General features: G+C 38.1%; 5 protein-coding genes across 5 annotated transcripts in view; 2 read left to right on the top strand and 3 right to left on the bottom strand.

Moving 5' to 3' along the window:
- pear1 (platelet endothelial aggregation receptor 1) overlaps positions 1-3,533 on the bottom strand; it is a 46,485-nt gene extending 42,952 nt beyond the window's left edge. Inside the window, exon 1 of the mRNA XM_031867281.1 lies at positions 3,339-3,533. The gene's annotated coding sequence lies outside the window, so the exon portion shown is untranslated. The remainder of the gene's footprint in view (positions 1-3,338) is intronic.
- Positions 3,534-5,952: 2,419 nt separating this feature from the next.
- On the top strand, positions 5,953-9,996 carry gpatch4 (G patch domain containing 4). Its single transcript, XM_031867475.1, has 8 exons — positions 5,953-6,075; positions 6,655-6,733; positions 6,826-6,899; positions 6,992-7,084; positions 7,459-7,569; positions 7,817-7,932; positions 8,106-8,156; positions 8,252-9,996. The coding sequence occupies exons 2-8, from the start codon at positions 6,655-6,657 to the stop codon at positions 9,027-9,029; spliced, it is 1,302 nt and encodes a 433-aa protein (XP_031723335.1). The 5' UTR covers positions 5,953-6,075; the 3' UTR covers positions 9,030-9,996.
- Positions 9,997-10,731: 735 nt separating this feature from the next.
- On the bottom strand, positions 10,732-15,471 carry LOC116394432 (natural killer cells antigen CD94-like). Its single transcript, XM_031867510.1, has 7 exons — positions 15,359-15,471; positions 14,592-14,654; positions 14,123-14,221; positions 13,857-14,030; positions 12,560-12,714; positions 12,202-12,320; positions 10,732-11,706 (listed from the first exon to the last, which is right to left on the bottom strand). Exons 1-7 carry the CDS (start codon positions 15,417-15,419, stop codon positions 11,559-11,561), a joined length of 819 nt encoding a protein of 272 aa, XP_031723370.1. The 5' UTR covers positions 15,420-15,471; the 3' UTR covers positions 10,732-11,558.
- A 1,151-nt stretch (positions 15,472-16,622) lies between these two features.
- LOC116394410 (C-type lectin domain family 12 member B-like) lies at positions 16,623-20,792 on the bottom strand. Its single transcript, XM_031867470.1, has 7 exons — positions 20,617-20,792; positions 19,805-19,888; positions 19,060-19,167; positions 18,776-18,970; positions 18,151-18,311; positions 17,602-17,714; positions 16,623-17,018 (listed from the first exon to the last, which is right to left on the bottom strand). The coding sequence occupies exons 1-7, from the start codon at positions 20,675-20,677 to the stop codon at positions 16,871-16,873; spliced, it is 870 nt and encodes a 289-aa protein (XP_031723330.1). The 5' UTR covers positions 20,678-20,792; the 3' UTR covers positions 16,623-16,870.
- A 1,462-nt stretch (positions 20,793-22,254) lies between these two features.
- On the top strand, positions 22,255-25,697 carry LOC116394380 (tetraspanin-13-like). Its single transcript, XM_031867432.1, has 6 exons — positions 22,255-22,426; positions 23,662-23,829; positions 24,047-24,127; positions 24,331-24,444; positions 24,550-24,669; positions 25,115-25,697. Exons 1-6 carry the CDS (start codon positions 22,364-22,366, stop codon positions 25,187-25,189), a joined length of 621 nt encoding a protein of 206 aa, XP_031723292.1. The 5' UTR covers positions 22,255-22,363; the 3' UTR covers positions 25,190-25,697.
- The last annotated feature ends 1,251 nt before the right edge of the window (positions 25,698-26,948 follow it).

Raw genomic sequence — 26,948 nt, 5'->3', positions numbered from 1 at the left:
CGGCTTTTGCGTTTTTACAATCCCTGAAGGCCAACGTAGTTCTCTGACACGTTTGAACAGGGAGGGGTGAGCGGAGGGGTATTCAGTTGGATACAATCTGCAACCTCACCACTAAATCCTACTCTCTGCTCCTTTAAGTGATCAACAAAATGATTTCAATTCATCCTGACATGGATGTTTTTACCAAATTTCCTTCACTGAAATCCTCACGTCAACATCATGATGGCGTAGAGGAGCAGTCTGGATTCATGAACGTCATTAAGGATTCATCCTCTGGGAACAATCATGGCCATCCAATAAATAGATGTGTTGAGATATTTCAGTCAGGACAACAGTGGTGGATTGAAATTAGCAGATTACCGTTTAAAATTGCACAAGTAATTTATTAGCACAGAGTCTATGCTTCAAAGCATAACCCAACACTGTGATCTCCATAAATAACACACAAATGGTGTGTGGCCATCGTGCATAAACTTGTCAAGAAAAAGTGTGGCCTTCAAAAGACAACATGCAGGGCCTGTGGGTAATATGTATGGTGTTACAATACATTTAACAAATGCACTGGTGGATCAAATTAACACTAATGTCTCTTACCTCAGTTCTACTTTTTTTCTATTTCTATCTCTTTGTATATCTGGCCAGTGTCATCTCCAACCAAAACATATCCGATAGCTCGCCTGAGCCCGAGTCCTCTCCTGGACAAACACACGGTAAGTGAGCCAGATCTCCAGCTGTCAGACTAGAGACGGGTTTGTGGTGCGACCAGACGAAAGAAAAGAAGTGGGTCACCATTATACCACTGATAGCTGAAACAGTCTGGAGGAGGGCAGACACATTTTCAAGGGGGAGATGCTATTTTTCCACTAATGAGGATCTCATATGAAGACACTGAAGAAAAACAAAGATGGTTTCAGGGAGGGACAGTTGTGTTACTTCTCAAATGCATAATTCAATGAAACCAAAGTATGTGAATAATGGCACATTTAAAAATGGCACGGTACTTTTAGGAATACTTGGAGAATGACAGAGGAAAGTTCAGTCTGCTGTCAGAGAGATGATATTTGGTTGCCAGAGCAGATGTGAGTTCAGGAGTCCAAACCAGATGGCTGAGATTTACTCTGATAGTTAATCATATCTCGCCTTCCTTCACAGATGTTTTTATGCCTTAAATGGTGCCACGGTCTCCTTAATCAAAAAGCATTCATTCATAAGCCACAGATAAGTGTTTAAGTGCAGAAATGCTAAATTTACGGGGTGATTTCACAGCTCTGCTGAGGAAACGCAGTGAGCTTGTTTCCAAAACATGTGCTTGGATGTGCAACAGTTCATCATTTTATGACTATAAACTTGCAGAGGATCATGGCTGTAAAAGCGTCGGTCAATTTGTCAACAAGGGAATATGAACAACCTGGTGTTATGCATATAGTTAAATGTAGTGGTTCCAATCAATAACTGCAGATCTTTCACTGCTTCCTGCATTGGCTCTATAGAAAATAATGTCTCAATGAGGACACAATCAGATTATGAAAGCATCTTTAGTTAATCGTATTCCCTTTTATAAGTGGACCGTTACACAGCAGAGTCCATATTGTTTTCAGTGTCAGTATATGCACATGCACTCACATCTGCAGAGACAAAGAAAACCATCTGCTTCACCTGATTAACTCCACTGACAGGACATGAAAGTTGAGTCACGCCATCACACACAGGATGTCACACAGTTGTTTGGGCTGCTGCCACCTCGTCGCCACGTTTCATTGCCGTGAGTCACAGCTCCTCCGGGACCCGAAACACAGACCGAGAGGTGAATCCAGAACTCGGATTAACCACTTAATGAAAATCAAACACAACAGAGGAGGAGGAGGAGGAGGAGGAGGAGGAGGAGGAGGAGGTGGGCACTGAGGAAACAACAGACTTACTCCCAATAACTTCCTCTGTAAGGAATCGATAGCGACGACACGCCAGAGGTTCTCAGCTTTTCTGAGTCACACTCTCTCGATAGTTTTCAAAAAAGGGCCAGAGATGCCAAAAAACTCCAAGTGTTTGAAGTGGTGACACAATGGAGTTCACTTGAGCAAGCGGTTTAATTGAATTTTTTAATTGATGTGTGTGCTGACTTGTAATATAACTTGATGAACATACAGATGGCTTTATTGATAAACGTGTCATTTCACACGGCGATTAATAAAGCAACAAAACATCAAACTGTTTTGAGACATCTGCCTGAAATGGTAAAGAAATGTGACAACTTTCACAACCAGTGGAGGAAAGTAAGTATTTACTCAAGGACTTTACCTCATTTTGATGTAGTTGTACTTTACTTGAGTATCTTCATTCAATGCCACTTCATACTTCTACTCCATAATATTTATTTAACAGCTGTAGTTACTGTTTAAGTTGCAAATTAAGATTTTATATGCAAAACATACATTTGCCTTCTAATATATGATACATTGTAACGAATATAAAGTATTAACATTTGCTATCAACATATTAAAACAGTATTATACTGTAACATAACAGTATCAAAGGGACCATTCTGCTTAAAGAGTACTTTTACTGTTAGAGTAATAGTTGGAAGTACATTTTGCTGATAATACTTTCCTTTAAGCAGTGCTGCACTGCGATATAAAAACACAGTAGCCTACTAGTAAAGGTGCATTGGAAATATCATGTAAGTAAAAGTACATAATTGACATTTCATAAGTTCATCATATGTCAAAGTATTTTCCTCTAAACTGGAGGACAGTAGAAGTATAAAGAACGTTATACTTTATACTAGTACCTGAAGTAAAGTTGTATTTACAGTACTTGAATAAATGTATTATTATAGTCACTCTCCACCTGCTCTAAGCAACATATTAAATGTGTGACTCTTACTGCAAATGGAGTATATTTTACTTACTTATTACATTATTGTTCACAAATGTCCAAAATCTAGAAGATACAATCTTCATTTTTTTTAAAGTAATAAATGTAGTCTTCCCATAGAGCCAGAGCCAGATGGAAATCAATACCAGTTGTAATTGTTCAAATGTGCTAAAGTTTACGCATTTCAGCAAATAAATACCATCGTAAATGACTACAGCAATAATAAAAGTAACTATAAACTCACAGAAGATTGCTACACTTCAAATTGCTGATAGATGTTGCAATATTTTCCACAACAGCACATTCACAAACAGTAGAGGCGAAAGCAAACACAGTTTAAAACGAGTCTATTAACCAGTAGCTTATCATCATAGTTGTCATAAAAAGCTTTGGCTCTCAAAACAAAACGTCAAAATCCTCGGTGACAATCCCGTTTTGTTTGAAGTCATTGACAGTATTTTACTCACCTTGCCAGCCAAGAACTCCCGGTTTATAATATATAATATCGCAATTAGAAACCAACTTCCATGGACGCAATTGAGATGAAAAAAAAATATGCGTTTCTTTCTCGGATCTCATAGACTTAGAAAAATCGTCCAGCGGTGTAAACATTTAGAAGAAAGAGAGAGAAAGAGAGCAGTGGCATCCAACGGGGGAGGGTCTTGAAGTAGAGCCAAAGAAACTGGAAAAAGTGTGACAGCGAGGGGACTGAGGAGGAGGAGGAAGAGGCGGAGGAGGAGGAGGAGGGGAGAGAGAAGAGGGATGGGGTAGAGAGGAGATTCAGGGAGGTCAAGGGAGGAGATAGAGTTGTTTTTGTCTTTAACCGACCTGCAGACCTTGATGTCTATCGATAGACAGACAGACAGACTTAATTGGTTGATTGATTGATTGATTGATTGATTGATTACGGGATATTTGTTTGTTAGAACTTGATATTTATTCTCCCCTGATGGTTTAGAAAATCGATACCTTATATGTCTTTAAATATGAAGCTACTGCTAGCAGCTGGTTAGCTTAGCTTAGCACAAAGAATCAAACAAATCTGGATTTAAGTATGGGTGCATTTTCATGTTGAAACAGGAGAGGGTCTTCTCCAAACTGTTGCATAAAATGTATGTGCATGCTGTAGCATGAAGATGCACTTTTATTGGAAACCATATACCATAAAATAGAGTATGTGGAGGGTCCACACACTCTTTCTGTCTGCCACACGCTCTTCCCCTCACACACATGATGTATTGACAGCTGTGTAATAACCTCCTCTCAGATAACTGTCGCTCAGCCTTTGCAGACAGCAGTTGGAGGGCTTCCTCCCAAACAGTAGGCCAGCCATGATAACCAGCCTGTTCAGGACCGGTGTCCGTCCCCTGCTGGGTGCTGACACAGATAAACAACTCATGGATGGAGGCCTGCTGGGACAAATATCCTCACTGCACGGAAACCAAGAACAAGGGGGAATTAAATTATTTCCTGTTGGTCTAATAGGGGCTGTGCAGCAGCCACATGCTGAGGACACGGAGAGGGGATGTCTTCATTTCAGATTTGCTTTTAGTTGTCTTTGTGAGGTCAGAAAAGGTATTTAAAGACGTCAGTGATCAATCCTGGATGTAACTTTCTACTACATTCGTCCACATGGACCACCAAAATCAACATAAAATGAAATTTCTTGTAGTAGCTTTAAGTAAGGATTACACTGTAAAATACTCTGTTATAAGTTCTACATTGAAAATGTTATTTAATTGATGTATTTCAGGATGTAAGTATAATCAGGAAAATGTACTAAAAGAAGTAAAAGTAAGAGAAAAAAAATGTCCCCTGTGGCTGTTATATTATTCACTGTATCATTAGATTATCTTATTTCTCTCGTTGTTTGGGAAGCAGAGAGCCTGAACCTGTTTTCAGTCCGGTATGATAACATCTGAGGTATTGAGCTGGCCTTTGACCATGAATCTCATAAAAGGGAGATGATGAATCCTGCAAGCTATTTGTTGAATAATACATCCATCAGATATGCTGTGATCAAAGAGAAGAGCAGTCATTATATCAGTTTTGCTTCTGCATGCAGGCATAACCAGTAACACCCCCTCATTATATTACATATGGCTTATTTAATGTGTTATAGGAAATCAAAATGTAAATGTAATTAGCATTGCATGTTGGCACTTGGGATAGTTTTGAAATTAAAACTTGAAAACTATATGTTTTATTATTTTGGTGTGAAACACTGCCATCTACTGCCATCCTGATGTTTTACGGCTACCACGATATTCTCTGATCCACCGCTGGGACAGACGTTAAAATTGCACGCATACAGACAAAACATTTTTCAAACCTGCATAACATTATTTTAAATTCTTGAGATCCAAATGTTTTCAAAGGCACCAGATATGTCAGGGTGAATTTGGGGGAAATGTGTATAAAATGAGGTACAATGCATCGGAGAAGATTTCCATTTGATGGGATGGATTTGATGGAAATAATTTAGCTAAATGAACATCTGGAACAAGCCATTGAAGAATATATGATACAGATGTTTCCAACCTTAAAACTACATCCACAACATTTATTTGACGGTTTTAGTTACTTGTAAATCAGATTATTATTAGAAAAATATGAATTCACTATGAATCATGATAAATTGTTGTTAGATTAAACCACAAAGCACTATATAAAGCAGCTGAAATGAGCCTCACATTTACAGCTGTAACATTAGTGACACTCACATATAAATCCATCAATAAATATTATCCAGTGATATCCATATACTTATATATTATATACATATGAAATGGGCCAATCTGCATTTTACGCTCTGTACTTTTAGGTATATTTCAATGTCAATATTTTTAAATGCAGGGTTTTTAATACTGTTTCCACCGCGGGTATTATTACAGTGCAAGGTGGAGATATTATTTCGGCTTCAAACGGTATTTTAATAATTGTAATACATGTCTACAAACATATATGGGCTTTTATTCTATAGAGATGAACGTGTGCTGCCGGGTCCTCCTGCTGAATGCGTCCCTGCTGTAAAATGACGCCGAGAAGAAGAAAAAGAAGTCGGGGCCGTAGTGACGTGTTTCCGGTGTCATGTCAGCTTTCTGCTGAAACCTCATGGCTAGCGACTGCTGCCGCGTTTCAATGAATGTGTTTTTCCTGTTTCAGTTGTAGTGATGCAGTGTTACTGAATCAAGACGTTCAGAGGTATGTTATCGTCCTCCCTCCTGTCGGAGAGGAAAAACCTGAGACAATTTAAAACGTGATTTATCCACCAGAAATGCTTATTTCCCGGATGCAAGTGCGCTTAGCATAGCAGTACAATATTTAAAATGAACCTTTCAATTCATGTTTATGTGACGAAAGTGTTTACACAGAGCAGAGTGTTTATTAATAAGTAAAATGTAAAAGTAGTATCTGTTGAACGTACTTAACAAAAGTTGCCATTGTGCAGTAAAATGATCCTGTCAGTGTTTTACTATTACATATAATGTTTCGGGATTATTATTGCTGCTGTATTAAAGTGTATGTTGTATTTTATTGTGGTAGATGTTTATGGTTGTGCTCTTATAATGTTGGGTTGTTTAATCTACAGCAATGCATCATATTCAGTTTGTCAGAAAAATTCAAAATGCAATTTTTGAAACAACCGTCTGTCAGATTTCAGCGTGTACCATACTAATAGAATAACTGTTTTGGGTACCGCGCATTTAAAGATGTTTTGTGTTACAATTAAAAGTAATTAAAAGTTTGCCTAATATTCTACAAACTGTCCTTTTTAATCAGATGGCAGAGGTTGTACCAGAGAAAAGTCGCGCCTTGAAGTTTGCAGAGCAGCAACTCCTGCGTCACGGCTGGGAACATGGTGAGATACTCGCATGTCTTTAGTGCAACTGTTCAGCCACTGCACTGTGTCAGATACAGGTGCAGATTTCTTATCCAGGCCACTCTCCTCAGGTAAAGGCTTGGGGCGACGGGAGAACGGCATAGCAGAGGCTATCCAGGTCAAAGTGAAATGTGACAAAGGAGGGGTGAGTGATATCTGGTTTTATGCAACGTTCGCTCTCATCACGTCCATCACTGGTGTTTTTGTGTAAACTCGCATGTTGCTCTTCTCTTCCAGGTCGGTCATAAGGAAGGGGAGCAGTTCACCTTCCACTGGTGGGATCATGTCTTCAATAAGGCCTCTGCCAGTCTGCAGGTGGAGTCTGATCAGGTGAGTCCTCGACCTTCTGATACAACACACAGTCAAACACGCTCACAGTCACCTGGACTCAACGCAATATGATCAGGGGACGTCTTTATTCTAAAAGTAATGAGTGATGCTGTCTTGCTATTTGTAATAATGTTAATTTAAGGGAGTTGTGGTACCTGTTTTTGTGATAATGGGCTGGGTATCACTTATTCGGTTCATGTATTAGTTAAGCGTTTGAAAAGGTTCCCAGCTGATTCGTGAGTGGGAACACTCAACACTCACTGATTCACCTCCTCCACTGGTGAATGTAGCTGCATTTAGGTAGCAATGTAAGTTACCCTTTAAAGTCACTTTTTAGTCACTTTCAACTAAAAACATTTTCCTGTGTGATCCAGAACGGTATTCAGTTGAAGAAGACGGTGGAGGAAGAGGATGGAATGATCTCCAATAAAAAGCCACGGAAAGCCGCTCTGGCTAAAGCCAAACTTTATGGATGCTTTGTCAAGGTAATTTATTTGTTTCTCATTTATGGGCTAAACAATTAATGGAGGTAAATGGCACAGAGGAATAGCTACATAGGTGATATTTAGTGGGATGAATTTATTGTTGGTTTTGTTCTGAAAAGTAAAACATCATCAGTTTTTTATCCTTTGGTAGTTTTAAATAAACTACTACTTATGGTGCTTTCAAATGTTTCTTGTCTGACCTGACAATGACTGTCACTGTTTTTATTTCCATGCTTCTCTCTCTCAGTCAGCCACACTGCTGTCTGGTCAGGAGCAGCCAGATCCAAAGCCTTCCGGCTCAGACGACGGCAGTAGCTCGGACGAGGAGGACGACCAGAAGCTGGATCTCTCCAGCACCACAAAGTGAGACCTTCATCTGATGCAGAAATGGTTCAGATTTATAATTGTTCTTTTCTCAAAAGTTGCGTAGCTTTTTCCATTTCTTTATAATCAATCGGCTTTTAATTACAATACTTCAGACGCACATTTTAACTCTGTTTTTAAAAGTGTTTAATTCATTCATTAATACACAACAGGCTCTCGGATGCTGATCTGATGAAGGCTTGTGGAGGACGCACGGCTCACAAGTAAGTTGATCTTGAAGTATTTTGTCATACTGAATAAGTAAAGTTAAAAATGAAAATGATCTATTTTCTGATGCATTTCTGTTTTTGTTTTCTAGAGGAGCCAGGCATGGCTTGACCATGAGTGCCAAGTTAGCCAGGCTAGAGAAGCAGGAGGCTGAGTTCATGGCTAAGTACAGCAAGAAGAGCCAACCGGCAAGTGCTCCACCGGTTTGTGTTGCACCGACTCCTCCGACCTCGCAGTCAGCTGACCAGAGAGCTGAGAGGCAGGAAGAGACGGTGAAGGACTCTCGGAGGAAAAAGGTGAAAAAGATTCGATCCAATGGGAGCGTTATTGAGCTAGATGATGATGAAGTGTCTGTAAGTCCTGAAACGGATGTTGAACCCAGAAAGAAGAAGAAAAAGAAAGCCAGCAAGGTCATGGAGGTAATAACTGATGGAGATTCCACTGACGATGATGTAATCTGTGTAGGAAACAGTGAAACAGACCATACTCATAAAACAAAGAGGAAACATAAAAAGAAAAATAATAATGCCGAGCAGAACGAAGAAGAAAGAACGCCTTCACCTGCAGCAGAGAGCAGGAGCCAGGAGGAGACTGTTGAGCTGCACACAGAGGTGGAGAAGAAGAAGAAGAAGAAATCCTCCAAAACCCACAGTGAACCTGCTGAGGAAGAGGAGGGTAACAACACAGAAGCCAGCCAGTCAGAGCCAGTCCAGGACTGCGCACCAAAACCCCAAAAGAAAAGAGCTGCAGTTCTGTTGGAGGAAGCAGAAGTAAAGCAGAAAAGGAAAAAGTGTAAAAGGGACAAATCATATGTAGATAACGATTCAAACGAGGAAACACTTCCTCCAAAGAAGAAGTCCAAGGAGTAATATTTGTTTAATAAACAGATTGGTCTCGGCTGGTTGGACAGTTGGCATTCTCTTGAATCACTCTGAGTTATGTGCCAAACAGACTTTATGGAAGCTGTGGTCTTTTGATTGGACAGTTCTGTAAATGAATTGTTAGAATATCTTTAATTAGTAATTCAGACCAGTAACACGGTTATGGCCTCCAGAAAGGGCCTGTTAACCAACCTCACTTGTATGCTAGTCAATACATTTCTTAATCAATTATATCTCAGCTGTTAAATTGACTCTAACCTGCTGCTGAATTGACTGAAGAAATGAGGTCAGTTTAGTTACTTTTTGCAGTTTAGCTGGTGAGGCAGACTTTTTAAGATCATTGATCAAATACAACATGAAATGTGTTCATCTGAATCAATCAGATTCTTTTTAGATTTAAGCGACAAGTCATTGACTTCATGAGTCAGTGCAGTGTTGATGTTTTTAAGTAATGACACGTCAAATAATTCTAGCACGAGCCAATAGATAGCAAGTCGCCTGTGCTGACCACTAAATGTCAAATATGCATTTTAGTAGAAAAATAATATGAAATGTAAGGAATTGAGTAGTTTTCTGCATCTTGTTTAACTGTGACGACACCAATGAAACTACTGGTTTTGCATCTGAACTTTATATGCTAATTAAATATTGTGATACATCAAACTACAATTATGTGATTTCTTTTTAATTATTTCTTTTTTATATTCTGATACCCAGAAAATGCCAGATCACTGTGTTGTAGCTCCACATTCAATATATAAATGATTCCCTCCGATCCTTTTCTGAGCTTTTTATTTCTAATTTTCCTTTTTTCACAGCTTTGACCTTTCTAACGTACACCGGATTACATAAGATATAGAAATGGAGAAATGAAGTTTGAGACGGGAAGGACAAAATGTGCACCAACAGTTTGTCTCAATAGCTTACAACAGTTTTGACTCGACTGACCTATGAAGTGCATGCAATGTTGCAGCGTGTAAAATTGCATAATTTCAGTACATATTCCAGAGGAGTTTACTGCAAAGAGCCACCAACAGACTGACTTATACGGCTGACTCAGGTTGCATGTAATGGAAGAATTGTAGATGCAGGACGGTGTAGGAAAGTAATGAAGTACATTTACTAGTACTGTAAAAGTAAGAATAATTAGTTTTGTACTCCTGCATTTATTTAATGTTACTTTTCAGATACAGATTAGTCATACAAAATATAATCAAATCATGTGTCGTTACTATAGTGTATAGTTATGTGTATTACTTTTGGAACTTTAATATATATTTATAGTCTTTTGTACTTTTACTTCAATATTTTGAATGCAGGACAGAGAAGCGGGTTGGTTGCTGCTGGAGTCTGAGCTGAAGTAGTTTCTTGTGAACCTGCAAGTTTGTGTAATTTTGCGCAGAATCCGACCCGGTGGCACCGATGACATTGAGATGAACTAGATAGAAAAAGACAATCCTCTCGCTGATGGTCTCTTTGACTTATATAGTTCATATAGAGGCTTCAGTTTCATAACCAGTAAAAAAAGTTCATCACAGTAACATTAAGTAAAATATCTGAGTACTTCTTCCACCACTGATGCCTGATGAAATTTCATATGATACTACCATCTTCATGAAAAAAAGAATCTTTTATATATTTAAATATTTTGTTGTATTTAAAAACACAATTTATTAAAAAAAATATATGAATAGAAAAAGACAAAACAATACGAATAAGGAAAGGTAGAGTAATGGCAGTAAAGATAAAATAGTAATAATGAAAAATAATTGCAATACAAACAAAAAAAGAAGAGCGACACCTGGGATTAAAAAACATCAGAAGACAGTTTGTGAATTCGACTGGTAGAACAGAAGGGACAAACTAATACACAATATACAACAATATAAAATACAGGTTCTTTGCACAGCATATTTTGACACATTTTTATGTAACACCAGAAACTTTGAGTACACAACATGCAGCAAGCCGGCCGCAGGAACAAAACTTTTGTTGCATCAGTTTGCAAATGTAATGTTTGGTGTAGACGTAAGGATTTTGAGTTTTGGATCATTGTAGGAAACACATGTTCCATTGACTGATATTCTTTTAGGTCGAAGATACTACATTGAATAACATTGATATCTGGATATAATGCACAGTATCTTCCCAGTAAAGGTTACTGATATAGTTGCAATAATTCAAAGAAGATTACACTGATAGCATTATGCAGGTTTAGGCTGCTCTTGTGAGAGGTAATACTGTCAAACATATCGTCTGTTTTTCATAATTTCTTAGGTTTAGACGGTTCACACCTTCAGTCAAACTAGTCATTTGTTCTAATAAAATACATTTTAATGAAACAGTAGCACAGGTAGAAAAAAAAGATGAACACTTGCATACAAAAACATCCTCAGGCTATTTGAGGAACATTATTAGTATATTATTGTTTTATATTGGTGATGATACAGTTTTCTATGCAACGTGAAGAGCAAGACTACTCCATAGAAAACAAGCTGAAAACAAACATAGCGCTCACTAATAAGGCCAGATCAGGAAGTCACTCTCACAGATTAATTTGTTTTGCATTTCACAGGATGCTGGATCCCAGCTGGCTGTAGGATTCGTCTTGGGGATCATCAGTCCACATTGACCAGTGGTAGCAAAGTCTTCCTTTAACCAGTACCTTCAAACACACAACATGAATATCAATACCTGTATTGATATTCTACCTCTGCTGCCCATGAACAAATAAATAATAACAATAAATAAATATTTCTGAGCATTTTGAGGACTTGTCATCCATGTTGGCTTAAAGCTTGAAATTGAAAGAATCAATCACCAAAATAAGTTCTTCTGGTTCTGGTTAAAAAGCTGCCCATACATTTTTTCCTGATTTTAAAATCACACTCCAAACACATGATAAGCTACTAAATTCACACAGAAAAAAGTAATTCAAGAAATTAACACACTTCCTCTTTTTTCAGCAGGTTCTTAGTTTCATAAGTTGCATGAAATGTACTGCCTTGCTTAAGGGCACTTTCATATATTGCAAGTTTCTACAAACAGCCGTAACTGGGTTCATCATAAGGTTGTTGACAGGTGAGACCTGGTGGAAGCTCACCAGAGATGACTAAATTCAAACGTATAATGAATGATGAAATTAAAAAGTCTTTCTTACCCTAGAGTGTCATTACGTCCATCAACCCAGACCCAGTTGTTGTCTTCGGTTTCATATAATCCGAGCCAATATCCATGAAAGTTGTCGAAGTAGTACTTGATGTGATTACTGATGAATTCCTGTAAATCATACCGTGACAGATCATGAAAAACATGCACATTTTTCACACTTCCAGACATAGATTCTGAACATTTAAATTACTGACTGTTTATATAGATTTTTTTTCCTCCATTGCATTATGGTTGTAATGTGAATTTTCTTTTTCCTGGGTACTCTGAATTGCCATTTAATGTCTAAATCTGAATTGAAACAGTTAAAAACTCTTGAGTTACTGTGGCTTTATGTTGTTAGAGCTCACCTGTTCATGCAGATTATCAACAACAACGAGATCTGCAGCTGCCTTTTGGCAATACTCTTGGCTTTGTTTCCATGTCTTCCAAGGAGCATTTTTACTGTAAAACAGGTAGCACTTTTCCTGGAACATAATCCACTCGCTCTGGCACGGCTGACACTCTGCATTCATGAAAAAAGCAGAGAAATAGAGCAATACTAGAATCTTTTATTTAAAAAAATACAATGGAATAACACAAATGAAGTTTAATAAAAAAAGTATTAGGTCCCAATGACTGATTTTTATGCATCCAGTATAACAATTACAAGCCGTGCATGTTATATTAAAACACCAATAAAATACCAACAACAGCTGGAAGGAAAAGGGAGAGAGAAACAACCTCCAAAAGTTTTTTAGCCATGTTAACGGCATGGTTCTAGTAATGTCTGTCTGTCCATAGGTCTGTCTATCACTTTGGTCCAGAGTGAAATATCTGTTTGGTGGATTGCCATGCCGTTTGGTTCAGATGTCAATGGTGTCCAGAGAATTAACCCTACTGATTTTGGTGATCTCCTGACTTTTCAGCAGGTAAAGTTGTCATTTATCCAGAGAAATATCTCAATCTCAATCAATAGGTTATGCGTCATGTGTGTATTTTTACTCTAATCCCTTTTTTTTTTTTTTCGCCTGAAGGTTTAACTTTTTTTTTTTCAGATCAGCTATCTTTCTTTAGCTATATCTTACAGAGTGCTGCAGGAATGAGTCCTATAACCGGAAAGAAGTTGGCATTTTTGCACTCGTGGTACCCTCATCTTGAAGTCAATAGGGTTTTTTTTTAGCTTTTGGTTGTATTAAGTAGCATTCTAAGTAACTAAGTGTTAATGTACTGTGGGGCTAACTTATGTATTTTACTCTGTTTACTTGCTGTGTACGTTTACACGGTTGTAGTTCCTGTGACTTAATGTTTATCTTTCGCTGGCGACACTTGTTCTTTGTGTGAGGGGCAATATTTGGCTCTTTTGACAGCGAATCTACTCTGTTGTCAATTCACTTTTCTTGTTACTGTACTAAATTATTTTTTACAATGCCTCTGGCTTCTTGTTCATGGAATATCTTTTGGAGTTTTTGTATTTTACCCTATTGTTTTCACAGTTTCACAATTACTCTGAGTAGAAACTTTGAAAGCCAACTGCTGTCCTCAGCTTTCATTGCAGAGCGTATGAACATACGTGCAGGGATACTGCCCTTAATCATCCCTACGTATTCCCAGTCAGCTTATGTGGCTTAAGAACTAGACATGGTCAACATAGCAAGACGCACTTACTTTTGTCTGGGCAGTATTCATTCACTGGAAAGGTGTTAAATTCCATGATGATTCCCAGCGTCCAGTTGAGATTGTCTGTGACTCTGCTTAAGATGCTCCTCTCCTCGATCAGCAGCTCATTTACTGCTGTGAGGTTGCTGAGGTTTGCTCTCTGTTCTTTCATCACACAACTAACTAGAATGGGAAGGAGACAGCACATCAGTCAGTCAGTCAATCAATCAGTAGATGCATTTGGTGTCATCAACAAAGCCTTATTATTAACTCACAGTGGATGATGACACTGATGCTCGCCACCAGGAGGACACAAAGTATCCCCAAACACGCCGCCAACACACCAAAGTGAGAGCATGCAGCTGCTTTACCATCTGCGTGTAAGTGAGAAAACTCATATTCAAATCACAATTGTAGTTATAATCAAGTCACTCATTATTGTTATTATTATGGAATATGTATTGTCATTTTGTATTGTAACACACTGTACAACTGTGACTTATACGTTTAGATCCATGTACATTCTAAACTATACTACTATCATCACTTCTATACTCATACAGGACATGTAAATAATAGCTATTGATGTTTTTTAGGAGCATTTCGGAGTAAATTTGGCAAAATGATATGAACCTAAACCACCCAACATTCAAGTTAGATGTCAAAGCAGGTCAAAAAGAGCCGATTTAGCGTTATTTTATTGACTAAACTAAAAAGGACAGTCAACAGATTTTTTTAACTTACCCGGTTCGGTAGCAGCCTCTTTAGGTTTCACTTCAGAAACAATTGGTGGGTCCTCTTTTTTCTCTGAACGACAGAAACAACAACGAAAGGAAATGGGAAGAGAGAAGTGACTTAATAATAGGGACAAACCTTCACAATGTCACAATGAAATGTCTTTAAGTGTGACTGATGTAAAGTACTTCCCGTTGAAACATAAGTGGCATAATCTGGTTTGGGTAGTAACGGATTACTTGTGGTCGTGCGAACAAAATAATTATAATCAGACCAGGTTACATTTGAAAGAAGATCTGACATCAGATTATAGTTACATTGTTAAAGATTACTTGATTACATTCTAAAATGTACGTTTATGCCAGCATGTTTTTGTGAGGGTTAGTCTAATCTGACCAATTCTAAATGATAAATATACATTACTGTTGATCAAAGTAATGTGGCCTTTGATTAAAAAACAGCAGCAACAAAACGTACACAAAAGAAACAGCATCCCACATATTGCACATAGGAGTTTGTGCTAATACTGTCTTTGTATGGATTATTTGATTTGAGCAACAGCAAATATTAATAATACTGGAAACTGTGCTGTTGAAAAAAGTGTTGTTAAAGTGTTATGTACTATATTGCATGGAAGATAAATCTTGCAAACCAATGAAGTGACCTTATTTTTGTTACTACAAGGGTCACCGTATGTGACTCTTCCACACAGAACCCTGATAAAGATGTTAAATAGTCTATGAAATGCACAATTTAATAAAGCAGGAGTCACTTACCCTTTGGAGCTGCAGCACTATTATTAAACACCAGCGTAGAATAGGTGATGTCTGTCTCCATCCTTAAAAGTCGTAGATCACCGTACTTGCTTCAGTGCAGAGAATGTGTGTGTGTCGGTGTGTGACTGAACAAAATTTCCCAGCACTACTTGATAGAGAACAAAAATTGCAGCTTCCGAGTTTGCATTATGACACATTTTTCCCGGACTACCTCAAACAGTGATACTAAAAGGTCCAATGTGACTTTGCGGTTGTTGATTACACAAGATGTAAAAAGTACATCTGCTTCTGTAACGACCAAATGTTCAAACTTTTGCAAAAGAAGAAGTTGACACAGTTTTGCATTAGATCTAATGCTGAACTGATGATCAGTCTACCTGTAACACACTGTCTGGTGAAGGGACAACATTGGTGTATTGTCTTCATCATTTCCCCTCCTGTCTGTAGCACTCAGCCCCAATTTTATTTAAAAATTTGTCACATATATCATTTCATTTTTTTAGAAGACTCAGTAGAAACAGGTTTTATCAAACAGGAGTAAATTGTGCGTTTGTTGGGGACTATTTTCAGCAGTGGATGAATACACATTTGATGCTTTAAAGTATTTATGGCAGCAACATGGGGTATGTGGAAGTGCCTCAAAATAAACTATAATGAGCATGTTCCAAGTAATGAGAGAACATGTCACTCACTGCAATAGTTTAATCGTTTTAATGGAGGTTGTATGGTGCGGTAAAAAAAGATACAGACATTGTTTAGGTCTTTTTTATATATTAAATTAGAGTATTTAATTCTTAGGAAATGTTTGTAATTTATACTCAATGGTGACTTTATTAGGTATACATGTACAATCTGTTGCAGTTCAATGCGACATTGACGGAAATGTGTGAATTATATGTTAATCATTGAGGTCATAGTTAACGTTGTACTGGTTTACATTATATTACAATATAATGTAAACCAGTCGATACATCAACTTTGTACTCACTATTAACATACTGTATATGAGGAGAGCAGAATATTAGGAACACCTCTCAATATAATGCAGTCCAGTACAACACCACCACTAACTATGCCCACAATGCTATCGAATAACATTGAATCAAAACTTCTATGACAGTGTAACATCATAATATATATATATATATATTTATTTATTTAATTTATGGCAGAGCCATTGAATTGCATTACATTGGACTGTACAGTTGTGCCTTATATGTCCAAGGAATGTGAACAGAATATAAAATTCAAAAAGCAGAAAGTAGATAGATGATTCTTTATTCGGTTTGCTTTCTTATCTCTTTAATATATACATATATTCAAGCTGCCATATATATCTCAAATGTGAGTTTGTACTCTGCAACATTTGTAGAGATAGATACAACAATATGCTTACGTCTTTACTAAAAACAACTACAACAAAAAACAGGCCATACATCAGTTTTGACATCCCGAGTCGATAGATATATTTCTTTAATGTTTTATAACCCATATTGATAATGCAGCTGACTCCTAATCTGGTTTGATCAAGGCTCTGGTTTCACAGATCCAGCGGTTCCTCATGGTACAGCTCGCTTTGTGCCAGTTGGCCAGAGGATCTGCTCGTTTCTGAATTAGACCACAATGTTCTCCGTATCTGTACTGTTGTGTTTTCCAGTACCTGGTGAAGAAAAAAACCCACATGATATCAATCTGTGTTTCTCAACATTTTGGGAAATATTCCTAGTTGCTTCTTGCAGAGAGTTAGATGAGAACATTGATAATATGTTCCTACACGAGAGTGGTATCGAAAGCAGATAAGCATATTTACCCAAAATGTTCCCCAAGCTATTCCTTTAATGCTAAAGTCTACTGTATGATTAACGGTTGTCTCCTTAAATTTGTTGCTTCCTCCCTTTTTGCTTCTTTTGGCCAAGTTTTTGTCTTTTGCATTACCGAGGGAGATGTTGATCGGGATTTCTCCATCTGCTTTTTACAAATTTCACCATCTGCCACTTTAGGAAACTGGACGATTTCTGCTTCATTTGGCCTGTCCGTCAGATTTCTCTACAACCCAGCAGCACAAAGTGTAAAACGCAGCATACAAGGGGGGGAAATACTGCCAATCCTCTTGCCGATGGTCTGGTTTGTTTAGAATAAAGATAAAGTAATGTGTCTGAATTACTGTGGTCACAATTCACTGAGGTTAAAATGGCAGATGTGGCATCTTTTGAGGGACAGTGAGTGTGTTTTTTTGCACTTACTTCACAGTGAAGTTGCTTCCATCTACCCACGTCCACGCGTCCCTTTTGCTCAAGCCGATCCAATAGCCATGGCTTTTATCATTGTAGTATTCCGTGTAGGTATTGATGAATTCCTACATTTGTTATGCAGGTGATGATTGAGAAAGATTTATCTATTTGTCCTCATTATAATAGATTAATAAAACATATTTACAATATATAATATTAGGTAGATTAGATAGCTAGATGGTAGATTTCGTACAAAAAGATGCAATACATTGTGCTTCACAAAGATGGAAATACACACATGAAAAGACATATGTGAGAAATAGTAATAATAAACCTAAAAATGGATAATTTAAGTGGCTGTGAAGCTTAGGTGATTTTTTTGTGGTCAACTTTATGGTGCAATGCAAAACATTCTATTTAGACAATTATAATGAAAGGATTAACTAACTATATATATTTATAAATATATAATATCTTTGTTTCATGTGTTGACCGTTTTGGACATGATTCATTTCTATCTCTATGAAAATAGAAAAATAGATCAAATTAAATCAGTCTTGCCTGTTTCTCTTGGCTTTCAATCACCACCAGATCTGCCTTCATTTGTGTGCAGTGATCACGGCTTACCTCCCAACTCCTCCATTGGGAGGAATATTCAGATGTTGAAAACATGTAACAGTTTGACTGGAACAGCACCCAGCCATCCAGGCAAGGTTTACACACTGTTCAACAAGAACGAGACAACAAAATCATAATCGTTTTCTATTACAGATAACATTTTTATATATATTGTATATATATACATTCTGCAGGTGGCCTCGGTAACATAAACTTATTTTCAGTTGATTATACACCAATAAAAACATATGAATGTTATATTCCATTTCTGCTAATAGATCCCCTGAAGGCCACACACTGGCCCTCTAATGTGTATGTTGCATTTTACTGCTGTGGATGTTTGAATGTGTGCTAATTCGAACTCCTATACTGTTGGGCAGTTTGATCTACAGCAATGCATCTTATGTTTGTAGCGTCGCTGTCCTGTGAGAGTGAGTGATATTGTAAAGTTACAATATTCGCCTCATAAAGGCTCAAGTGAAGTATAAATACTTTGACTTTGTATAAAGTAAACAGTACTTGAGTAAATGTACTTCCACTACTGACAAAAAGTACACCCTGTTTTCACCTTTCTGTGGGCAGTGTGTATTCACTGGGAAGTTCTCATATTCCAGGATGACTCCGACGGTCCAGTTGAGCCCGTCTCTCTCTCTGGTCAGCTCTTCTGTCTGTTTCTCTAAGTTGGTCTTTTCTGTCCACAGCTGCAGATTCTGTGCCGTTAAGTTGATGTTTTCTCTGTGCTGCTCTGACATGATTGTGCTGACTGCAGTTGGGGAAGAAACCGTTACTGTTGCACTTACTTTTAATATCAAACTGAGTTGAAAGTCCTGGACAAGAGGTAGACGGACTTACAGTAGATACTGAGTGTGATGACGACCGACACCAAGAGGACACAAATAATCCCCAAACCTGCTGCCACCAGATGAAGCAGTGTGCACAGTGGAGCTCTCTTTGTATTTTCTACCGAGAGAAAAAAAAAACAATCAATTTATTTTACTAATTTGTAGCAAATAGTCATCACCAGCTGACATCACCAGATGTCAGCTTGGCTGACATCTCGAAGTGGATGACGACACACCACCTCAAGCTCAACCTGGACAAAACCGAGCTAGACCTCGTCGCTCAGAGGTCCCTGCGGCCGATCGACCCGGTCGCGGCTGTTTTCTGTCCTGGCCCCACAGTGGTGGAATGAACTCCCCACTGACGTCAGGACGGCAGAGTCGCTGCCCATCTTTCAGCGCAGGCTGAAAACTCACCTCTTCAAGAAGGCCTACCCTTCCGCTTAGCACTTACTTAGCATCTATTGTATTCATACTAGCTTATTGCACTTCTTGTTTTTATAATAGTTTGTGGCACTTATTGCATTCGTTTGTTTCTGCACTGTACGTTGGCTCTGGTTTATACTCTTAGATGCTTGTTTGAGGAAAGGACATGCACTTATGACTTCTGGTGACTAGTTCTCTCGAAAACCGATGTTGAATACACTTATTGTAAGTCGCTTTGGATAAAAGCGTCTGCTAAATGACTGTAATGTAATGTAATGTAATCATCATCAATCATATTTCATGTTTTTTAATCATGGTAAACTCTAAATAACCTGGTATGGCAGGATTTGTATCCCATGCCTGCTCCCCGCAGGTCTTCACCTCTTCATAGATTACTTCTAGGTCGCTTGGTTTCTCTGCAAAAAACAAAAGAGTTTATTAAAGGAAATGAGAACTTTAAATTCTGAGATTAGAGACTTTCAAAAGTCACTTCCCTGTCTAACGTTTCGGGAGTGTAGTGTTAGCACCTTTAAGTTAAGTTACGTTTAGATCTTAACATGTGGCAATGCTGAAATGCTGCAGTCGCAAACAACAGATGTCTCATGGATCAGCTATGAGACTATCAGATATGTGTTGAAGTGAGAAAAAGATTTTTCTAAATCTAAAGAAACTTAAGTGGACATTTAGAGGAATTGCTTTTACACAAGCAAAGACATTTATTACAAAGTATGTCTGGGAGCTGCCTGATACATGCAGAGTGGTGGTTAGGTAAAAGTAGCAATACCACAATATAAAAATAAATAGGAGCTCTGCATTCAAAATGTTTGGCAAGTACAAGTATTGTCAATAAAATACATTGCTGATGCATCGGGCTACTGTGTAAACAGCACTTCAGTGTGTTCAGTGGAACATATTATTTCTGCAATGTAAAAATGTTACTTTACAAATGTATACATCAAACAAATCCAATCAAATGTAAGTTTGAAGTAGCAGCAGAAAGCAAGTAGCTCAAATCTGCACTTGTAAGTACTGGAGTAGATGCACTTTCCACTACTGTCAACAGCTGCAGTTAGACAGCTCTGGGTTCAGCTCAGCAGACAGAACTATCTTACATCATTAAAGTACAACAAAAAACATGACTCACCATGTTCAGATATACCATCGGTCTTGAACTTCACCATCACGTAATTCAGTTCTTCCTCCATTATCTTATCAGGGTTATCAGAGACAGTATTCACTTTATCTCAAAGACAGCAGCATAAAACCCAAACCACCGCAGAGGTTTTAATGCAGGCTGTTGTGAGTGAACTTTGGTTTGGTTTCAGACATGTAGTAACAACTGTGAGTGATCACGACCTGCACTTCTTCTTTTGTGGAATGTTGTAAGACTGACAAAGTGATGCTTTTTGGGATGTGATATTTTTAGACAGGCACATATTTCAGCAGAGGCCAGGCCATCACCGGTCTGATTTTTAATTTCAACAGAGTTGGCAGTGAAATCTTTTACTACACCAGATGGCTTGCTATTTTGACTGCCTCTCTTATTTTCTTTATCAAAGTAGACATTAGTTAGCACATTAGTTGTACTGATAAGTCTCAAACGATACCTTGTCTCCCCTTTTAGCTTTATCTGTGAAGTACACTACTCTTCTTACTTCATCTTGAGCTTCTTACAGACAGAAAACACAGCCCACTATATTTATCCAAACAGTGAGTTTCCTCCTTCATGCAAATCACTTGCTCTTCTGCCCTCTGCTGACTCGTGATTTTCCCAATACTCGGTTCTTCAAACATCATCTGGTACATTTATGTGATTAAAATAGATTTTAATTTAAAAACAGATGCAGTTTATTCTGAAGGTCTGAATTTACCAAACCAGGCCAGCAATACCTTAGATCAATCACAAGTCAAAAGCAAAGATGAGCAAAAGATCCCACTGGAAGAAATGATGGAGTGTTCACCGGAGTCTTTGTGTTTTCTCGCCTCGCAGGTTTCCGTGGATCCTGGTGATACCTGGACCCTGGTCTTGCCTCCCGCCGTGGCTCTGTCATATGCATTGAATGTGTCGTAACTCTGTTATGTTGTTCATTCTGTACACATGACATCTATTGCACTTCTGTCCATCCTGGGAGAGGGATCCCTCCTCTGTTGCTCTCCCACAGGTCTCTTACTCTTTCCTCCCCATTAAGGGTTTTCTCTGTTCCGATGTGACGGTTCCGGGACAGAGGATGTCGTATGTGTACAGATTGTGAAGCCCTCTGAGGCAAATTTGTAATTTGTGATTTTGGACTATACAAAAATGAATTGAATTGAATTGAATTGAGTGAGAGACTTCCATAGCTCAATAGACAGATTTGACCTTTTTAACCTATAAGTAAACACCAGCAGATGGCGATCTAAAACTCCATTTACAGACAGATGTAGTCTTACACTCAGTTTACACTCAGTTGGCAGTCAATAAGGTACACCTTGCTAAATCTAACGCAGTCAAACACAACAGACCTGCAATACATCTTTAACACTATTGTGAACTATTTTTATTCAGTTTTGTTGTGAAACAATTAAATATACAATCATACATATATTCATAAAAATGTATGAGTGAATAAAATGCAGGATCAAAATGAAGATGAGGTCATTGGTAACCTTTTACCCATCAGGGACTCAATGATCTGGGTTAATTAGTACTTGACTGTGGAAAAAAACTATAATGACGTATGTGTAATAAAGGCAACTGACCAATCAGCGTGCAGGATTTGTTCAGGAAACGTTTTCACCTGCAGGCAAGAAGCCTGAAGGAACCAGAGAGCCTCGAGACTGACGCAGTCTTGTTGAAAAGCCTGGAGAAGTAGAAATCGATTTGTTTTTAAGGACTGTACCGGCGAGCAGCGATGGTATGCGGCGGATTTATTTGCACCAAGAACGCACTCAGCGCTCTTAATGTACTTTATGTTGTAAGTATGAATGTACCGATGTGAAATAACCGAAATAACTGGTTTAAAACGGCAACAGCTGTCTCCGCTTCTGTCCTGACTTGTGCTAATATTTAGTCTAAGACGAGAAGAGATTCAAATGTTTCGGTTGTTTTGTCTCCTTGTTGTGGAAACGGACAGGTGGTGGTGGTGAATGATTAGACCCAGTGAGTTACCAACACTGCTAGCCTATTATTGGTGGATTTCCTCAGAGAATATAAAAACGTAATCATAAATAAACTTCTATAATACTTCATTGTTTTACCTCTTTCAACTGAAGTGAAACACCTGTATGTAACTCTGAACAACCTCTGTAATCAAAAAACCCAAAGCACTGCTTTACTCTTTGTTGTTTTTTGTCAATGCTGCTAATGTAGCCTGTTTTTAATTGTATACCTTACTTGTGTAATAACTCTGGAGCTGCTATCTACATACAGAACTGTGTCTCTTATTCTTTAGTAAAGTTGTAAAAGTAAATAAAGTAAACATATACATATCTAACAGATGCATATCTAAGGTATCTATTTTAGCAGTAAATCCAGTTGCCTTTTGATTTGAAAGTGCAGAGAAAAACGATGTTTATTCTATAAAAGTCCTCAGCCACTAATTATTCAAACACCAATAATATAGATTTACTTGGAGCTGCAACGTTAGTCTATTGATCGAATAAGTGGATTGACAGAAAATTCCTCTGCAAGTATTTTTGATGAATACATAATTACTTTAGGCAAAAAAATGCTGAATATTAGCTTTTCTAATATGAGGATTTTGATATGATAGTAACTGACTTCTTTGGGTTTTGAACTGGTAGTCGGATAAAACACCACATTTGAAGACGTAAACTTTTCGTCTGTGTGAAATTCTAAAAGGCATGTTGCACAATTTTCTGACATTTTAGACAAAACAATTTATCAAGAAAACAATCTTTAGATGAATGTTTAATTTAAATAATAATTATGTGTAGCCCAAGATTTCCAACTAATTTCAACACTATGACTTTTTTTAGTTTATTCAAGGCCATACTTACTGGTTTGGCTTCAGAAGTGGTGGGGACACAATGCTTGGGAACACTTGTGCATCGACCTGTTTTCGGAAAAGGAAAATTGTCGTAGTCTGGACCGTGGCTGATAGTCCCTTTTTTGAAGAGGAGACATCCTGGTGACATTGATTGTACTTCCTTCTTATCTCCATGGTTACATTGTTTACTTCCTCTTCAGTTGGTGAGTCTGCTGCTGATCGGAGTGGCAGCCTGGGGGAAATGGTTCGACCTGGTCTCCAGCATCCGGGTGGTGGCAGGGGTCATCAGCGTGGGCATCTTCCTGTTCCTGGTTGCCATTGTGGGACTGTGCGGCGCAATGAAGCACCACCAGGTCCTCCTCTTCTTCGTATCCTTTTGATTTGTTTGTAGAAGTACAGCGAGTCATCCACCTCACACCTTCTGCCAAAGCAGAATGAAAAGTAAATAACCCACAGCTCCTGGAGGCTTTTATTCCTCTCATGAGCGTGTGTTTTAATTGTCCTTTTTTAAATGGTTAGTGAAGCAGCAAAACGCCGAGATTTCAGACTTTTAAATCCAATGTCGGCTTCCTAAACTTGCTCCAGTACATGATAATCCTGTTCACAGTGTTTGTCATGCAGTTTTCTGTGTCCTGTGCTTGTCTGGCCCTGAATAAAGACCAACAGGTATGTTTATTTTGTGTACATTCCTTTCAGTAAAAGTGAAATACTCTCACATGGGTTTAATGATCCTAACAGTGTAGATTTCACAAAATTCTATAATTGCACAAATAATGTTTATTCTTGTTCATTGCTCTTGATTTTTCTCATGCTTTTGAAATAGAAAATTAAACATAAATACAACCAGGCTGTGTGATATTCATTCACAGAACCATCTGCTGGAGGTTGGATGGAACAAGTCGGCGGCCACTCAAAGGGACGTAGAAAAGACCCTCAACTGTTGCGGCTTCTTTTCTGTTCCCATCAATGGCTCATGTGCTGCTGTAAGTAAATCAGACTGGAATATTCTTTTCATTTTTATATTCTTTTCTTTTTTTCATGATGTCATCTCTGGCAGTTATTTAATTTGCAACCCTCGCTTCTTCTAGAGTTGTTATAAGCCTGTCTCTCCATCAGCCTGTGAGACGTGCTCCAACACCATCCAGCAGATTGCGGGAGAGGTGCTGCGGTTTGTGGGTGGTATCGGACTCTTCTTCAGCTTTACAGAGGTCAGTAAAATGTGGAGTGGGTGCTGATGTAGACATTAAGATACATTTGCGGCGTGTTGACGTTTATTGTAGGCCTAAGATTCAGAAAACTTGACACGCCAGTGTGCGAAATACCCGTTGGCAATCAAGGGTTTCCCCACTACCTAGTGCTCCAGTGTTACTGAAGACTTGGACTCAATACGCAATATAGCCTACAAGATTTCATGGATGTAAGCCAACTAGGCTATACATGCTTTGCAGGCGCACCACCAAGGCTAAAAACCCTGCTGCTCTCCAGGTTGTTAAGAATAAAGTTGGACATACTGATCTTTTAAAGTACATTTCAAGTGACAAATAGATCTTTTGAATATCATTTTGTTTGTCAGGCGGTCTCAAGCGTCGATAGGGGGTCTCGTTCCTCCTGTATTTCGCACACTTCTTTACGCTCCTCTTTCTTTTATTTCAGATCCTTGGAGTTTGGCTCGCCCACAGATACAGAAATCTCAAAGATCCTCGATCAAATCCCGGAGCCTTTCTATAACCACTCACAACTCATAAAAGGCCCAAAATGTACTACTGAATAATCTCTTAACTTCGTAAATCACTCTTATCGGGACATTTGTACGCTTTAATACAGCTTTTTGCTGTATTCAATTATATTATATGATAATGATGGTAAGATAAAGTGTAACAGTAATACAAAAAGGGAAAAATCACTCTTAAGTCTTAAAGACGGCTACACAGAATCTGTCAGAAATTGCTCACTGCTAACATTAGCCTCTGGTTATACCAGACCAAGTAAGGCTGTAACTACAAAAACCCTGTGTATTGAACTGAGGAAATGTTTTGTTTTTTATTGCTTATGAATATATGTTTGCTTTAATATTTGCTCCTTGATTACTTTAATTTAAAATATACTTTTTTTTGCTGTGAATATGAATTGTCTTTCTTTTCAGGAGTGGTTCAAGGATTAGGGAAATAAGCTTGTTCTTTGAATTAGATGACTTTTGGCAAGAAAGCAAATAATAAAACTATTCCTTTAAGTGACACTTGGTGCATGTAAGCATTGCCTCTTTAATTCTAATCTGTCTCAAAGTGATAGACGTTAACAGCAGATGTCTATGCTCGCTATGCACACACACACACACACACACACACACACCTTATGCAAATAAACTGCAGGTGAGCACCATGAGTGCTCACCACTCCCAGACTATGCATGGGTGACCACACGTGTTTTGCAGACAGTGGATTTGGGTGTTGGGTGTCCTTAACAGCAGGAAAAGATTATATTCAATTGATTGTATTAAAGTCAATCCTGTTGCAGCTTGATAGACATTCTGTCATGAAACCAGGTTTTTGTTTTATGTGTATTTATTGCTCTTTGTTTCCTGTTAAACACATCTTATGCATTCATACTAAATATTCTCTTATATCAATACTCTTTTTCCATCCAAAAATAAACATGCTGAGTTTTAGCACATGTAAGAGGAATGTTGTATTTCATGCTTTGCTTGTCAGGTTTAATGGTAATGGAGAGCGTTGCTTTCACTCAGGAGTCGATGACTTGTTCACATTCCTCACCCCAAACAGGATCCTGACCAGGAACTGCACTCGCGGTTTAGATTCATTTGATCGCCTCAACAGACTCCTCAGTTGGTCCAACCAGTTCAGCAAGGTGACTGAACTTCACTGCTACAATGCCATTGTAAAATATGTCACTGTGTGAACTGCATGTAATTAACTGCACTCTATATTTAGATCTATTCATTTTGTGAACAGATAATTATTTACCAGCATACATTGGCAGGGTGGAACTAATCACATGACCTTATTTAGACGGTGATATTTATATTTATTTAAATGTTTCAGTTTATAAGTTGAAAGACAAACGTGTGTAGATTGTTTTATTGTTGACACACATGTTCAGGCTTATTACAAAATGTACAGATCACCGAATCCTTGTAACGTGTTTATACTTTTTTTTCTTTAACATCACTCTGGGGAGCAGTATTGCAACATAGTTGTGATTTGCTTCACCACCACTGCCAAACATTTAAGTTGTAAGGTAGTAGTGGACAAAGCTTAAATGAATGCAGTTTGTTGTAATATGTAAAGGGTCTGTTACAAATGTGTAAAATGTGGTTTAATGCTGTATGCTTTCCAAAGTTAGGGTATTGTAGCTTACTGGATATTTACAAGTGATTCAAATATCTAAGCTTTGGTGTCTTGAAGAAAAAACAAGCTTTGAGCTAAATTAAAGAATGTAAAGTTTGCTGGGATGTCATCATGTAGTAACA

This window comes from Anarrhichthys ocellatus, unplaced genomic scaffold (genome assembly GCF_004355925.1).
Source record: "Anarrhichthys ocellatus isolate YVR2014 unplaced genomic scaffold, GSC_Weel_1.0 scaffold39, whole genome shotgun sequence".
Taxonomy (NCBI): domain Eukaryota; kingdom Metazoa; phylum Chordata; class Actinopteri; order Perciformes; family Anarhichadidae; genus Anarrhichthys; species Anarrhichthys ocellatus.
Note: the sequence above shows the minus strand (reverse complement) of the source record. Positions and strands in the feature narration are given on the sequence as shown.

Bases quoted from the DNA above. Each gene is read 5' to 3' on its own strand.
- LOC116394380 (XM_031867432.1), top strand. From the start codon at position 22,364: ATGGTATGCGGCGGATTTATTTGCACCAAGAACGCACTCAGCGCTCTT. The intron at 24,445-24,549 runs GTAAGTAAATCA...CGCTTCTTCTAG, and splicing joins TCAATGGCTCATGTGCTGCT to AGTTGTTATAAGCCTGTCTC. The intron at 24,670-25,114 runs GTCAGTAAAATG...CTTTTATTTCAG, and splicing joins TCTTCTTCAGCTTTACAGAG to ATCCTTGGAGTTTGGCTCGC.
- gpatch4 (XM_031867475.1), top strand. From the start codon at position 6,655: ATGGCAGAGGTTGTACCAGAGAAAAGTCGCGCCTTGAAGTTTGCAGAG. The intron at 6,734-6,825 runs GTGAGATACTCG...CACTCTCCTCAG, and splicing joins GCGTCACGGCTGGGAACATG to GTAAAGGCTTGGGGCGACGG. The intron at 6,900-6,991 runs GTGAGTGATATC...CTTCTCTTCCAG, and splicing joins TGAAATGTGACAAAGGAGGG to GTCGGTCATAAGGAAGGGGA.
- LOC116394410 (XM_031867470.1), bottom strand. From the start codon at position 20,677: ATGGAGGAAGAACTGAATTACGTGATGGTGAAGTTCAAGACCGATGGT. The intron at 18,971-19,059 runs GTAAGTCCGTCT...CCCCAACTGCAG, and splicing joins CATCACACTCAGTATCTACT to TCAGCACAATCATGTCAGAG. The intron at 17,019-17,601 runs GTAAGTGCAAAA...TTTCTTCACCAG, and splicing joins GGAAGCAACTTCACTGTGAA to GTACTGGAAAACACAACAGT.
- LOC116394432 (XM_031867510.1), bottom strand. From the start codon at position 15,419: ATGGAGACAGACATCACCTATTCTACGCTGGTGTTTAATAATAGTGCT. The intron at 14,655-15,358 runs GTAAGTGACTCC...TCTGTCGTTCAG, and splicing joins TAGTGCTGCAGCTCCAAAGG to AGAAAAAAGAGGACCCACCA. The intron at 11,707-12,201 runs GTAAGAAAGACT...GTGTGTTTGAAG, and splicing joins GGACGTAATGACACTCTAGG to GTACTGGTTAAAGGAAGACT.